The sequence below is a fragment of the Natrix helvetica genome, assembly GCF_964273705.1.
Source record: "Natrix helvetica genome assembly, chromosome: 4".
NCBI classification, from domain to species: Eukaryota; Metazoa; Chordata; class Lepidosauria; order Squamata; family Natricidae; genus Natrix; species Natrix helvetica.
Window position 1 is genome coordinate 49,279,981 of NC_138550.1, and position 15,105 is coordinate 49,295,085.

At 34.6% G+C, this 15,105-nt stretch overlaps 1 protein-coding gene across 3 annotated transcripts in view; it reads left to right on the forward strand.

The window, feature by feature from the left end:
• NCAM2 (neural cell adhesion molecule 2) overlaps window positions 1-15,105 on the forward strand; it is a 149,999-nt gene that overhangs the window by 82,048 nt on the left and 52,846 nt on the right. For all 3 annotated transcript variants that reach the window (XM_081952621.1, XM_081952619.1, XM_081952620.1), the window contains exons 6-8: window positions 520-637; window positions 3,622-3,782; window positions 5,677-5,822. In XM_081952621.1, the coding sequence (XP_081808747.1) occupies window positions 520-637; window positions 3,622-3,782; window positions 5,677-5,822 (425 nt within the window). The remainder of the gene's footprint in view (window positions 1-519; window positions 638-3,621; window positions 3,783-5,676; window positions 5,823-15,105) is intronic.

Consider the following 15,105-nt stretch of genomic DNA (forward strand, 5'->3'; position numbering starts at 1 on the left):
TTTTTTATGAAAAATAATATTTATGCTTATGTTTTCTAGGAACATTATTTGCATGTGAAATTCTCAGACAGCTAAATAAGACTGAAAATAGGACCATTAACTGCTAATATGCTTTATTTTTTTATGTTAGTGAAACAAAATATAATCAAATGTTTTCAAGAATATAAATGACACATCTTTATTTATCTTCCGCAATGTTTCGGATTCCATGTTGAAACAATTATAGACGGATAATTTGTAGAAGAAAAGCAGGCAGAATTAAGCATATTATTAGCTAAGAGTTGTTACATTGCCACATACAGTCTAAGACCAACTCCTTGAATTCTATTAACTCTTACCTGGTGCCATTTTAGTATTGAACTTTAGTTTACTAGATTTTTGAATATAGGCTTGAGCAATAAATAAAACCAACTGAATCTTGTCCTGTACCTGTCATGATTTGAGAGAAAAAATACATTTGTTTTTAATGTCTTCAAAATTGTCTATATTGTAAAAACTGAATGCTTTATGTTTATCCAGTTCCTCCAATCATTACTTTGCTTCAGAAGTCCTTTAATGCTACGGCAGATCGCGGAGAGGCAGTTACTTTGTTCTGTAAAGCTACTGGTTCTCCTGAACCTGAAATAAATTGGTACAGGTAAGTTTCACAAGCAGAGAATTTTAACATACAATGAGTTTTGGAATTGTTAAATAAGAAATAACTAATTAGGGGGATTTTTCAGTCAATATGGTTTTTTTTTTTAAATCTGCTTATTGAGCAGGTTTTTGTTCCCAACTTGAATTCAGTTCTGAATGGATGACTTTCCTCAATGTTTTATTTTGAAACAGGTTCTGTGTAAGCCATTAAATTAGCATGCAAAATAAAAAAAATGACAGATTACTTAGATTATACAATACAATGCAATACAATAGCAGAATTGGAAGGGACCTTGGAGGTCCTCTAGTCCAACCCCCTGCCTAGGCAGGAAACCCTATACCATTTCAGACAAATGGCTATCCAACATCTTCTTAAAGACTTCCAGTGTTGGGACATTCACAACTTCTGGAGGCAAGCTGTTCCACTGATTAATTGTTCTCACTGTCAGGAAGTTTCTCCTCAGTTCTAAGTTGCTTCTCTCCTTGATTAGTTTCCTCCCATTACTTCTTGTTCTACCCTCAGGTGCCTTGGAAAATAGTTTGACTCTCTCTTCTTTGTGGCAAACCCTGAGATATTGGAGCACTGCTATCATGTCTCCCCTAGTCCTTCTTTCTATTAAACTAGACATACCCAGTTCCTGCAACCGTTCTTCATATGTTTTAGTCTCCAGTCCCCTAATCATCTTTGTTGCTCTTCTCTGCACTCTTTCTAGAGTCTCCACATCTTTTCTACATCGTGGTGACCAAAACTGAATGCAGAATTCCAAGTATGGCCTTACCAAGGGATTATAAAGTGGTATTAACACTTCACGTGATCTTGATTATATACCTCTGCTGATGCAGCCTAGAACTGTGTTGGCTTTTTTGGCAGCTGCTGCACACTGCTGGCTCATATTTAAATGGTTGTCCACTAGGACTCCAAGATCCGTTTCATGATTACTACTGTTGAGCAAGGTACCACCTATACTGTACCTGTGCATTTCGTATTTGTTGCCTAAATGTAGAACCTTACTCTTTTCACCATTGAATTTAATTTTGTTAGACAGTGCCCAATGTTCAAGTTTGTCAAGATCCTTTTGTATCTTTAGCCTATCTTCTGGAGTGTTGGCTATTCCTGCCAGCTTGGTGTCATCTGCAAATTTGATGAGTTCCCCATTTATTCCCTGATCCAAATCATTGATGAAGATGTTGAAGAGTACTGGACCCACAACAGAGCCTTGGGGTACTCGACTGCATACCTCCCTCCATGTAGATGCAGTTCCATTGAGGACTACTTGTTGAGTGTGGTTGGTCAGCCAGTTACAACTCCATCTGGTGGTGATGCTGTCCAACCCACATCCTTCTACTTTATCTAGTAGTAGGTTATGGTCTACCTTATCAAATGTCTTACTGAAGTCCAATTAAACTATATCGACAGCATTCCTCTGGTCCACTAATTTTGTCACTTTGTCAAAGAATGCAATAAGATTAGTCTGGTATGATCTGTTTTTGACAAACCCATGTTGGCTTTTGGCTATTACTTTGTTTACTTCTAGGTGTTCGCTAATTCATTGCTTGGTTATTTTTCCAGAATCTTTCCTGGTATTGAGGTCAGGCTGATAGGTCTGTAGTTTCCTGGATCTGTTTTTTTCCCTTTTTTGAAGATGGGAACCACATCAGCTCTTTTCCAGTCCTCTGGTAGTTCCCCCATGCTTCAGAATCTCTGAAAGATATAGTTCAGTGGTTCTGAGATCTCATCTATCAGTTCCTTCAGAACCCTGGGGTGTAATCCATCCAGCCCTGGTGATTATGAATACACCAGCATAATATATGATGTGTCATGCTGAAGGAAAACTCGATGTCGAAAGCAAGTATTCTCAGAAACTATTCCAGTGTTCTTCTTGGCCTTTTTAATCATATTATAACACCACAGCTTATACTATTAAAGATAATAACAATTGCAATTTTTACATCAAGACAGAATGTTTAGGTTTTATAGCAGGGAAATTTCACTAAAATATGTTGTACAGTTTGGAACAATTATACAATATAATGTAGGAAATAACTCAGGAAATCTATATTATTTTGGATCATATATTTACATGAAATTGAATCTATAGAGCCTTACAAATATATTACAGAAAATAATCTAATTATTCCTTTGTAGAAGTATTCTGAGACCATACTCCCTTATTATAGTTTTCTCATTAAGATTGTTGTTCTTATAACATGGTGGTTATTGATTACTGCAAATTCATTTACAGGAACTTCAGAAATCTATTATTATGTACAAATAACATTTGTGGATACAGTGTAACAGATTTAGCACATAAAGTGGAAATAGTAGCCTATAAAAGAAGATATAATTTGAAATTATCAATGATGATAAAAACATTTTCCTAGTAGTAAAATAGATGTAAAATATTAATTATTTCTTGTTTCATTGTTGATATTTTTCTTCAGTCATCAGTATCACTAAAGAATTTCTGCAACTACTGACAGCATTGTTATTATTGCATCATAATCTTTCAATAATATATACATGAAATTACATGATTTACACATTTTGGAATATAAATATTTCTTTATATAAAAGTATCAGTAATCAAAACGGTAATATTCTTAATCAATTCAAGAATATTTGTTTTCAAGTTTGCTTCCCTTTTTCATAGTTACGGTGAAAGTATATATTCTTCATGACATGAATAAATTATAAATGTTATAATGAATTATAGTTAAACTACATGATTTTTATGTTAATTATTATGTCCTTTTGTAACTTCAATAAAGCAAATGGAATTTGAACTCTCATAATTGTAGAATGCCAAAAATGCTGAATGTAATTTATTATTTGAATTAATAAAAATACTGCATCACCATGTAAATTTATATGTTCTTATTTGATTACACAATAGAGTATTAAAATGAATCTTAACACGCAAATGAAATGTTAAAATTCATAATTTTCCATATTTATCAAAAACTTGTATCTATATGTCTTTATAGAAAGGGCAAACGTATTGAGGAAAGTGATAAATATACATTAAGAGGCAGGAATATGGAACTAACCATAAAAGATATAAAAAATGTTGATTCTGGTCCCTATATTTGTGAAGCAAGAAATAAAGCAGGAAGAGTGACAAATCAGACTTTCATGCAAGTTTTTGGTAAGTATTGTTTGGCTTGGCTATCTTTGAACTTCACTTCAAATTTATTGTATGTAAAATTCTTAGAAATGTTTAATTGACTCTGAAATAAATTCAGAGGTCCTTCACTTTCTTAGTTAGGAAAGCCATCCGATCGTTAGCTGTTACTAATTTTCATTCATTTTTTTAACGAGACCTTTTCAAAAGAAGTTTACAGAAAAAATGTTAGGAAAAATATTTTTTTTTCATTTTAGTACAAATTGAAAGTTTGATTATTATTATCTTTTAAAAAATATAATAATATTCACTGCTGCCTTACAGATAATGATGGAAGTATACTGAGAAATTGTAAATTCCTCTCTGCAATCTACCCGTGCCCATATCAAAATTCTATTCTTTTATATAGAGGAGGAAGTCTAAACAAAAAAAAATATCAGGACATCTATGATGTTCCACTTGTAAAAACCCAGCCAGTTTTTTTACAGTCTGAGAAAAGATGATTCAAATTGAAAATATAGGGTACACATGACTAGATGATATTCATGTCACATTGATATTTTTTAAAAAATAGTTCTATTGTTTCCCAACAAGTGAGTTCACCCTTTTTAAAGCCATTTTCTGCCCTCCCCAGGCTCCTGGGGCTTTATAGGAACCTGGGGAGGGCAAAAAGAACCTCCCCCGCCTCCCGGAGGCCCTCCGGAGGCTTCATGAGCTTCCCTGAAGCCTCTGGAGTGCAAAAAACCAGCCCTACGGGGAAACTGGAAGTTCGGGAATAGACTTCCTGTTTGCTCAGAGGGTCATTTTGACTGCCCCGGAGGCTTCAGGGAAGCCTCTTGAAGGTCCCTGAAGCCTTCGGAGCACTTAAAACGACCCTCTGAGCAAACCAGAAGTGACTTCCGGTTTGCTCGACGGGTCGTTTTGAGCACTCCGAAGGCTTCAGGGAAGCCTCTTGAAGATCCCTGAAGCCTTCGGAGTGCTTAAAATGACCCTCCGAGCAAACTGGAGGTGACTTCCAGTTTCCTCTGAGGGTCATTTTGACTGCTTCGGAGGCTTCAGGGAAGTTTCCTGAAGGTCCCTGAAGCCTCCAGAGGGCTTCCGGGGGGCAGGGGGGCTGTTTTCACCCTGCCCATGCTCCTATAAAGCCTCTGGAGCCTGGGGTAGGCGAAAAAAGAATGCAAAAATGGGGGGGGGGTCGTGCCTGTAGTGCATGCATGTGCACTGGGGGGATCGTGCATTGCATTATGGGTGCAGCATACCTGTACATGACCCCCCTGCGCTCCCCCCACTTATGGCACATGAGCCAAAAAAGGTTCGCCATCACTGGTCTATGATGTTCTGTGAACCTGATGTCTACAAGAAAAGAACCAAGCTCAGAGAGCACCAAGGACCCCACATTAGTGAATTTATAAGAAAAGTTGAAAAAGAAAGATATTGTGACATTAGCTACTAAATAGTTAACTTTCATGAAAACAGCTATTGGAGATATCTACAAGAGTTAGACATAAATTGTTAAACACAGTAAAGGAACTGGAGAACAGGGAAGAAGAAAAATGTGACATATCTTACATCTGCAGGAGTAAGCTTCACAATGTCCAGTCTAATATATAGATGGTTATAATGTGGTGAGAAAGACAAGAACAGAGAATAGCAAGAGAGATTGAATAGAGCTATTATTTTATACAATCAATGTTATTTTCATTAAGTATATGAAGCTAAATTTAGTTTACCCACGTATATTGAAAATGGGCAAATGTATATTTCAATATTTAACTTTCTCAGTGGAAAACCTCTACCAAAAATGGAATAATGTTACAATGCAGATAAGCATTAGGAGTAAAACAAACATATATATCAATAATTAATGTATGTAGCCTTTGATATCAAGAACAAGTAATATAATTTATATTTCTAACAGTACAGCCTCAAATAATACAACTTAAAAATGAAACCACCTTTGAAAATGGTCAAGCCACTCTGATATGTGAAGCAGAAGGAGAACCAGTCCCTGAAATTACTTGGAAAAGAGCTGTTGATGGAATAACTTTTTCTGAAGGTGACAAGGTAAATTAATATATACAACTGCTATAATAATCAATATTGTATTTATTCAAAGTATAAACAAAATTTCAGTTAAATAAAACATTTTATGTGTGAAATATAAGTATGAAAATCCTGCCTTCCCAGGCTGCAGGAAACAGAATAATTCAGATTAAAAAGAATATTCTTCCTTCAATTATTTTCTGTGCAGGACTTAATATTATGCTTGAATTACACCTTTATTCATGTAAAATGGCTGTTTTCTGTCTTACTCAGAGGATATTTGAAAATTTTGTTCACGTTTCTTTGTTTACATTTTGATCTTTATTATTGGAATTGACATGAGAAATTACTGTTGATGTTGTTTCTTTTTTATCTACATATTTCATCACTTTGAAACCACATTGAAAGACATTTCTTCTTCATTTCTTTATTGCTTTGACATAATCTATTTTTTAAAAAAATGTTTTTATGATATCTCTTTCTACTTGACTTTATCTTTATCTTATTTTATGTATGTATGCATGTATGTATGTATATATGTATTTATGTATGTATGTATGTATGTATGTATGTATGTATGTATGTATGTATGTACTGTATGTATGTATCAGGGGTGGGTTCCTGCCAGTTCTACAAATCTACAGTGCTGTTTAGAACCGGTTCCAGCTCCCTCTCCTCACCCGTCCGCACATCATCAAGATGAAGAGCGAGAGGAGGAATTCTGGGAGTTGAAGTCCACAAGATTTAAAGCTGTCAAGTTTGAACACCGCTGGGTTTTTTTCTAAAGGGTTAGAGGTGCAAGGGTCTTGTAACTTGACAGCTTTAAGACTTGCGTGCTTCAAATGCCAGAGTTTCTGAGCCAACATTTTGGTTGCTAAGCGCCAAGCCACTCCCACAAAGCAGGCCACACTTACAGAAGAGGTTCTAAAAAAATTTGAAACCCACCACTGGTGTGTGTCTGTGTGTGTGTGTGTGTATGCTAGTCTTGTTGTATTTGGGTCTTTTCCCATGTAAGATTGACATTGTCTGGGCAACGTTTCAGCGAGGTCTCACTCGCCATCTTCAGGCTGGGTTTTAGGCTTAAGGTGTGATCAGAGCTGCCATCTTTCTATACATCTTGGTGTGTGTGTGTGGAGTGCTGGCTTTGTTTCAGTAAGTGTAATGATTGGTCGTGTGGTTGTATCATGATTGGTAGATTGGTGCTGATTGGTGCTGGCTGTGTGTCTATTGTTGTTTCATGTTGAAATGGCCTGGGTGGTGGGTGGGGCTTGTTTGTTGACTACTGCTGGTTTTCAGATGTCTGGTAGGTGGGAGGTATCGTCATGTTTATTCTTGTTGTGGGGGTGTTTCTCTATTTCGATAGCTTCCATACTTATTCTCTTGTTAAAGTGTTCTGTTTTGAAGATTAACCTGGTTCCTTCAAAATTAATTTCATGTCCTGTAGCTTTAAGGTGCTGGAAAAGGGAGGAAGTTTTTTTCTTTTTTTCTTACTGCGTTCTTGTGCTCTGCGATGTGTGCATTTATTCTCCTGTTCGTTTGTCCTATGTATGTTGCAGGGCAGATTTTGCATGGTATTTCGTAGACTCCTTGGTTTTCTAGCTGGATTTTGTCTTTGGGGTTTCTTAAGATGTTGGCTATTTTTTGGTCAGTGTTGAAGGCTGTCTTGAAGTCTCCATTTGGATTAGGTTGGTAATTGTTTTTCTTTGGAATCCGTTGGAGATTAATATGTTTGTGAGAATGCGTTATTCAGTTCAGGTAACGCCACAATGGTGATGAACATGTCTGACTACCAAGCCAAACTATCCAACCTACTTCAAGACCCCACTTATATCCTCTAAACACAGATCCCACCATCTACCTGGAAAAAACCACCAAATCCAAAATAAAAGCCTCTCCCATCAGTGAAGAGATCCAGCAAAGAATCATCCCCAGAGAGAAGTCTTCCAGATGCCCCAAACTCTATGGCCTCCCCAAGATACACAAAGAAGGAACAGCACTCAGACCCATTGTCAGCTCCATAGGCTCACCTCTACAGAATCTTGCCAAATTCCTCGCCAAACAACTCCAATCCTATGCAGAATCTATCACCTCACACGTACAATGACTCAGAACAGGACAATGGCATTGCCCTCCTTCCTTACATCAAAGGCACCACAGATAAAATCAGCAAAATTCTCCACAAACACAATATCAAGACAGCCTTCAACACTGACCAAAAAATGGCCAACATCTTAAGAAACCCCAAAGACAAAATCCAGCTAGAAAACAAAGGAGTTTACGAAATACCATGCAAAATCTGCCCTACAACATACATAGGACAAACGAACAGGAGAATAAATGCACACATCGCAGAACACAAGAACGCAGTAAGAAAAAAAGAAAAAACTTCCCCCCTTTTCCAGCATCTTAAAGCTACAGGACATGAAATTAATTTTGAAGGAACCAGGTTAATCTCTAAAACAGAACACTTTAACAAGAGAATAATTATGGAAGCTGTGGAAATAGAGAAACACCCCCACAACATGAATAAACATGATGATATCTCCCACCTACCAGACATCTGGAAACCAGCCGTAGTCAACAAACGAGCCCCACCCACCACCCAGGTTGTTACAACAAAAAACAACAATAGACACACAGCCAGCACCAATCAGCACCAATCTACCAATCATGATACAACCACACGACCAATCATTACACTTACTGAAACAAAGCCAGCACTCCACACACCCCCCACCAAGATGTATAGAAAGATGGCAGCTCTGATCACACTTTAAACCAAAAACCCAGCCTGAAGATGGCGAGTGAGACCTTGCTGAAATGTTGCCAAGACAATCTCAATCTTACACAGGAAAAGACCCAAATACAACAAGACCAGCATCCATATATATATATATATATATATATATATATATATATATATATATATATATATATATATATATATATATATATATATATATATATATATATATATATATATATATATATATATATATATATATATATATATATATATATATATATATATATATATATATATATATATATATATATATATATATATATATATATATATATATATATATTTGATAATATGTTAGAAAAATGTGGGGAGCCATAGAGAATGCTGATTAATTAAGAAATAATAGTATGATGAGACACAAAGCATCCCTACTAAAATCTAGCAACTAGATAGGTAAATATAAAAACCACAGTTTCCATAATTATTTCATTACAGTTTCCTTATCATTAGAAATAAATATCTAAAACATTTCATCTAATGAGAAATTAGTTGACAAATATAACAGAAGGTTTGGCATTTTGTGGATGGCACTCACACAAGCCAATGAAACGTAAACAAGGCAACATTTATTCAATAATATAAATACTTCTATATAAATTTACAATCAGAACCTCTGTCACAAATGTTCTGAAGTTTCAGCACATTTCCAGGTCACTTCAAAATCTTTTACACAATCTTTATGCTGCTAAGTGTAGTCAATATGCAATAAATTGAAGTCTAGCTTCAGGGGAGATTGCACTGAAGTTGCCAAATTATTTTGTGAAACTTCTTAACCTACTTGCATTTCTTCCTTATAAACATAATTTTTTCCCTTAAAACTCTTTTTAAAAATTGAATAATATTTGATTACTATTGTAATTCACTGATTTAAATAATCTTATAGCATTTTGGCAAGTAGTTATTTTTTTTTTTACTAAAGCATTGTAATTGGCATGTAAAAATTCAGCAGTCCTGATAAAAATGGTTTCCAAACTAATTTTACAATAAGCTTTAATGAAAAGTTATTTTGGGACTTTACACTAACAGATCTCCCATATCTGAAGCAGAAATTAAAGATCACATTTAGAAAATGTGATCCAGAAAAGTATTATGTGAAGATTTTATTTATCATGAACTTTAAAAGGAAAACATGCACAGGAAGCTGCCGTTTTGCCAGACCTTTTAAATAAAAACAATTTGGCCTTTCTCTCTACAGTCAGTGGTCAACATGCAGTCATTATTTTCACAATAATAATGTTCAACAGATAGACATTTCCAACTGAACATATATTTTCTAAGTTATGCATTAATGGGCAATGCACAATTATTTATGTTAATGTATCTTTGGATAGAATACAAAGGTAATAGTGTGTGTGTTTGTGTGTGTGTGCGTGTGCATGTGTGTGCATGGGAAGATAGGTCATTCAACATTTGACCAATGTTTCATTGTTAGCCATTCAGTTGTATCTGGCCCTTGGCCACTCTCTGGACCAGCACTTTCCATATCCTTCTGCCTCCTTCGGATCCTCCTTTATCATCCCTGTGTCAAGCCAACAGGTACTAAGGTGACCCTTTCTCCTTTTTCAACCGATCACTCCCAACATGATTGACTTTTTGAGTGACTTGGCTTGCATGACGTGGCCAAAACATGATAGGCTTTGCTTGACAATCTTGGGTTTGAGTGATATTTTTGGTCTAGGACTTTGTCTAGGATTTCCTGCTTTGCAAACTATTATGAGATGCATAATAGTTGTGTCCAGCACCACAATTTTAAGATGCCCACCCTCCTCCTATATCCTTTTTCAGAGTCTAAGTTTCACAGTCATAAATAGCAATTGGATTATTGTTGACTAATCTGTATTTGGTTATTGATGCCAGACATTACAGTTCTTCCAAATGTTATGTGCCTTTTGATCTCAGTGCTTTAGTCACCCCATTGGTCAATTTTAGGACCAAGGAAGTTGAATTCCTGTATTGTTTCAATGGTCTCATTGCTAAGGTGACCAACTTTTTTACAACGAAAAGGAGGACAAATAAATTGGAAAAAATATATCGTAAATAAAAGAAATATTTTATTCATTGCAACAATAATACACTAAAATATGATATATGCATAATAAAAACATTTGCAACATTTAATATTGTAATTATGCTTACATGCCTGTTAATTATTATTTAAATGAGTACTTTTCCATTGAATTAATATTTTTTGTCAATGTATCATCTTCTAACAATATATTGGAAATATCTGAACAAGAAATATCCTTCATATTGAATTTTACGGCAAGTGCTGCAGCTAGAGTATCAACATTCAATCTCGATTTCTCACTTGTCGAAAAATCATTGGCAATTGAAAAAAACTCTTTCAACTGCTGCATTAGTTCCAGGGCAGCACAACATAAATTGAACAAGTATAAATACATGTTCACATGGAATATGTTCATTTTTGAAATGGCTGAAAATATCCACCCATCTTTTATCAATTTCAACATGTTGATTTTCCCATTGTATTAATTTTTCAGAATTTAAATATACATTCAGTCTTCTAATTTATTCAAAGAGACAATTGTCGTCTATTTTAATGTCTAGCATTTCTTTAGATAAAAATTCAACACAAGATTCAATATCTGTTCAATATACTTGCGATGAAGTAAAAAAAAACACCATTAAAAACTGTTTAATAAAATACATCACATAACGCGCAACAGATTAGCCTTCAAATATCAAAAAGGAGGACATGTAGGAGGACACTTTTCGAGGGAGGACAGAACTTACAAAAGAAGGACTGTCCTCCCTAAAGGAGGACGGTTGGTCACCTTACTCATTGCTGATCTGCACCCTGACCTGTGTGTTCTCTGCGGTTGTCATTATCTTTGGTTTTTTTATAGGTGCATTTCAATTTTTTCACTTTTATCTTTGACTCAATTGATCATATTTGAATTAGGTGCTAAAGTGGTAGTGGAGCTATTATAAATTTTAATGTTTATGGAAAGGCTTCATATGAGCAACTATTTTAGACTTAGATGCTTTCCTCAGGATATTTGTCATATCACACTCCAATTCCCTCAAAGCAGTTTTATTTTAACTCTTCATTTTAAAAAAAACACTCTATTCATGGAGTTTGGGCAGTCAATGTTATCTAAAATATTCATCTTTTAGTTGTGGAAGAAAGAGCAATTTCAGTTTTACTATAAGGTGATGTTACAGTTGTTTCGTTTGTTTAACAGGTGATTCATAACATACCTAAAACTCCCTTTTTACAATCCTGTTATTCCTTAAGTCAGGTAGAGTCAGGTCAACTGGATGGAGCTGAGAATTGTCAGATGCCTTTCTTGATGCAACATGGAGATCACAGCAGATATTTTTTTCTTTGTGCTCTAGAAGAGAAACATCTTACACTATATAAAAATGAACTCTCAAGTTCTGAGTGGGAGGCAAGCGTTTTTACCACTAGGCCACCATATTGCTCATTCATAATTATTATATAAATGGTTAGACTATAACCTGACTACACATATGGTGATTCAAGGAAAGAGACTAGGTATATTTTTGACAATAAATGTGAAATCATATTTAATCTTCCTAGGTCCTAGCAATTTTTATGAAGGTCAGCATTATTTATCCATTAGTTTCTTTTATTGGTATTCTGTTATGGTGTTGTATTTAGTATAACTTTTTGGTTGGTCATATTTTATTACGTTTATTGATTTACTTTTATTATTTTCATTACTTTTGTTTTTTGCTTGGTATTGCATTAAAATCAATTCACTAGGAAATCCCAATTACTCTTATTTTTTACTTGATTAATAATTTGTAAATTTCATTCAGAATGATATTAGTCTCCATGGTAATCTTTTAATGCATGTTAGGTATGGTATAGCTGTTGAGTTTGTTTGGTACTCATAAACAAACATGATTTGTTTCTTCTTCAAGTTCATTTTCAAGTCTGAAAACTTGTCATTGTCATTTTTATATATCTTTGAAGATTATTCATCTTTGAAGGTTTTCAAATTGTTGGTGAAAAGAACAATGTTGGGCAAACATAATTGGTTGATCTTTATTACTGCTTTGGACCAGTTCAGCTGTTTGAATATGTCTGCAAACTTGCTAATAATATTTTTGATAAACATTGAATTTCTTTTTTATATTAATGGAGGCAATCTTTTTATTTACGTATGTGGTAGCTGTAGCATTTATGTATGTTAATCTTGGATTCTTTCACACTTAAAGCTTAGAGCTTCAGTTATAACACTCAATTTAGCAGAGTCAAATCTGTTTGAAAGTCAATAAATGCCAGGCAAAGTGATAGTTGGTATTCACTGCAATGTACAATAATATCCTGAATCCTTTGTATATGCTCTATTATGCCAAATTCATTCCAGAAATGAGCTCATTCTCTTATTTGAACAAGGTCCAATGTTTTCACTTAGTTTTGAGAAATTTATATAAAATTAAAATCATTAATTGTATTATAGGTTTTAATACTTTCTTTATCACCTTTTCCGTTCTTTGGAATCTATCAATGGTGGTATAACTGTGAAAATATATTATTATTTTAAACAGTAAATAAATATTTTTTTTCAATATTCTGTAAAGCAACCAACATATCTCTAAGCACTGTCTAATCATCACTTGGGAAGAGAGCTATCACTCCTTCGTCTCTAGCCAAGATTTCAGTAATGTGTCTCAGCTTCAATAGTGTATGTAATCTTATTCTATTTTTCTCCCTCACCAGCTGGAGAGTAGTTCTTGGCTTGAAATGACTGAGAAGGAGTTATCTTCTTCATTTTATGAGGCATACCATTAACATAATGTTACATCCAAGCCTATTAAACTAAATTGAGAGAGTTTTGGTTTAAATCACTCACCCATTCAGCATTTTACATGAACAATTATGGTCTAGGACAGAGTGGAATATAGAAAAGTAATTGTCTAAGCAGCCATGAAAACACTAAATTCTAAAATATCAAATATTAAGCAGTTATGCAATATTTTGGCTCAACTGGCACATTTAGAATGTATAGAGTTATATAGGAATATGTAGATAACTTTGAAGAAGAATTGCTAAGACTGTTACACAAATATCAGCTGGGCTGTGATAAATAGGAAGGTGTGAGAAAATACAAGGTTGTCCTGCTTGATTCTCTTTCATATACGAGAATTGAAAGGGAAATCTTGTCTGATTTTCAAGATTTGCAATTATACCCATGATAATAAAGTAGAGTTCCAATACCCTTGTGTGGTATATTTCTTGATTCAGGTTACCTCAAAAAGCTAATACCAACAAATGAGAACATACTACTTCATAAGGCAGTCTGGTCAGGGTCTCTTTCTTTCCACTCTGGCAACTGAATGTAGTCCTGTCCCCCTGGGCAATTAAAAATGTATCTATACCCTTCATATATGTGACCACGGTTCTCAGATCTTAACCTAGTTATCTCTACTGTAAACTAAACATATTATATCCTTTAAGTTTTTTCTCAAAAGTTGGCCTTCTGGACACTTTACTATTATGACTTGCCACTAAACTTCTTCCAATTGGAGACTATCTGGTTGCCTTAGCTGACCAGAGTATTTAAAATAAATGTTGTATTTAAAATAAAGTCTGACCAACACAAAATAGACTAAAATGATTCTTGACTTTATATATCAGCCCTAGGTAGATTAGACTGGAAAATTAACTCCATAGAAAAGCTAAAACTATTTTTGAGGTTAGCTATACTAGCAGAACCTTAAAAGGTTGATTTTATCTCAGACTTCTCTTTCTAGTTCAGTAAATTAGGAAGGTCCCTGCCTGCCTTCTGAATATTATCTTATAGTTCTGGACTTAAAAATGCTTCAGCACCTTTTGCTTGGGAGACGGTTCTTGCCTATGCAAAATGGGCAAACAAAAACTAAGTGTTGATTAAAAATACCTACATACATACAAACAAGGTAACATACTTTACCTTTGAAGAGTGGATATCTACTGAAAGTATAAATAGAAATAATTCTGTATTAAAATGCTTTACATTGCAGCTGTTATTTTTAGCAGCTCCAGTGTTACTAGATGAGGTCACTCATTGAGGTGTGATACAAAGATATATTTAGGAAATACAAGATACACAAAATAGAATTAAAGAAACAATTTTGTAATGGCTAGCTAGCTCATATTCTAAAATTTCATAGTTCTTCATAGTGTCTTAAATGATTACATGTACTGGTGTTTTAGAAAGTAACATAATATCTGCTATTGTGTCATAAGTTCCCCCCTTCTCTCTCTCCTTTTTCTTATGTTCAATCATGTTGAATTCTTGACAAGTCCTTGCAACTTTATTGGCAAGGCCCCCGTCCCGAGATGTGACATTGCCTCTTTCCTATGGGTGAGAAAAATTGACTTGTCCAATGTCACGCAGCTGGCTTTTGCCTAAGATGATACTAGAACTCACAGTCTCATGGTTTTTAGCCTGATGCCTACGCTACACTACACTAAACTGACTCTCTCACACTTTAGATTAGTATACAGTTTTAAGGAGCACT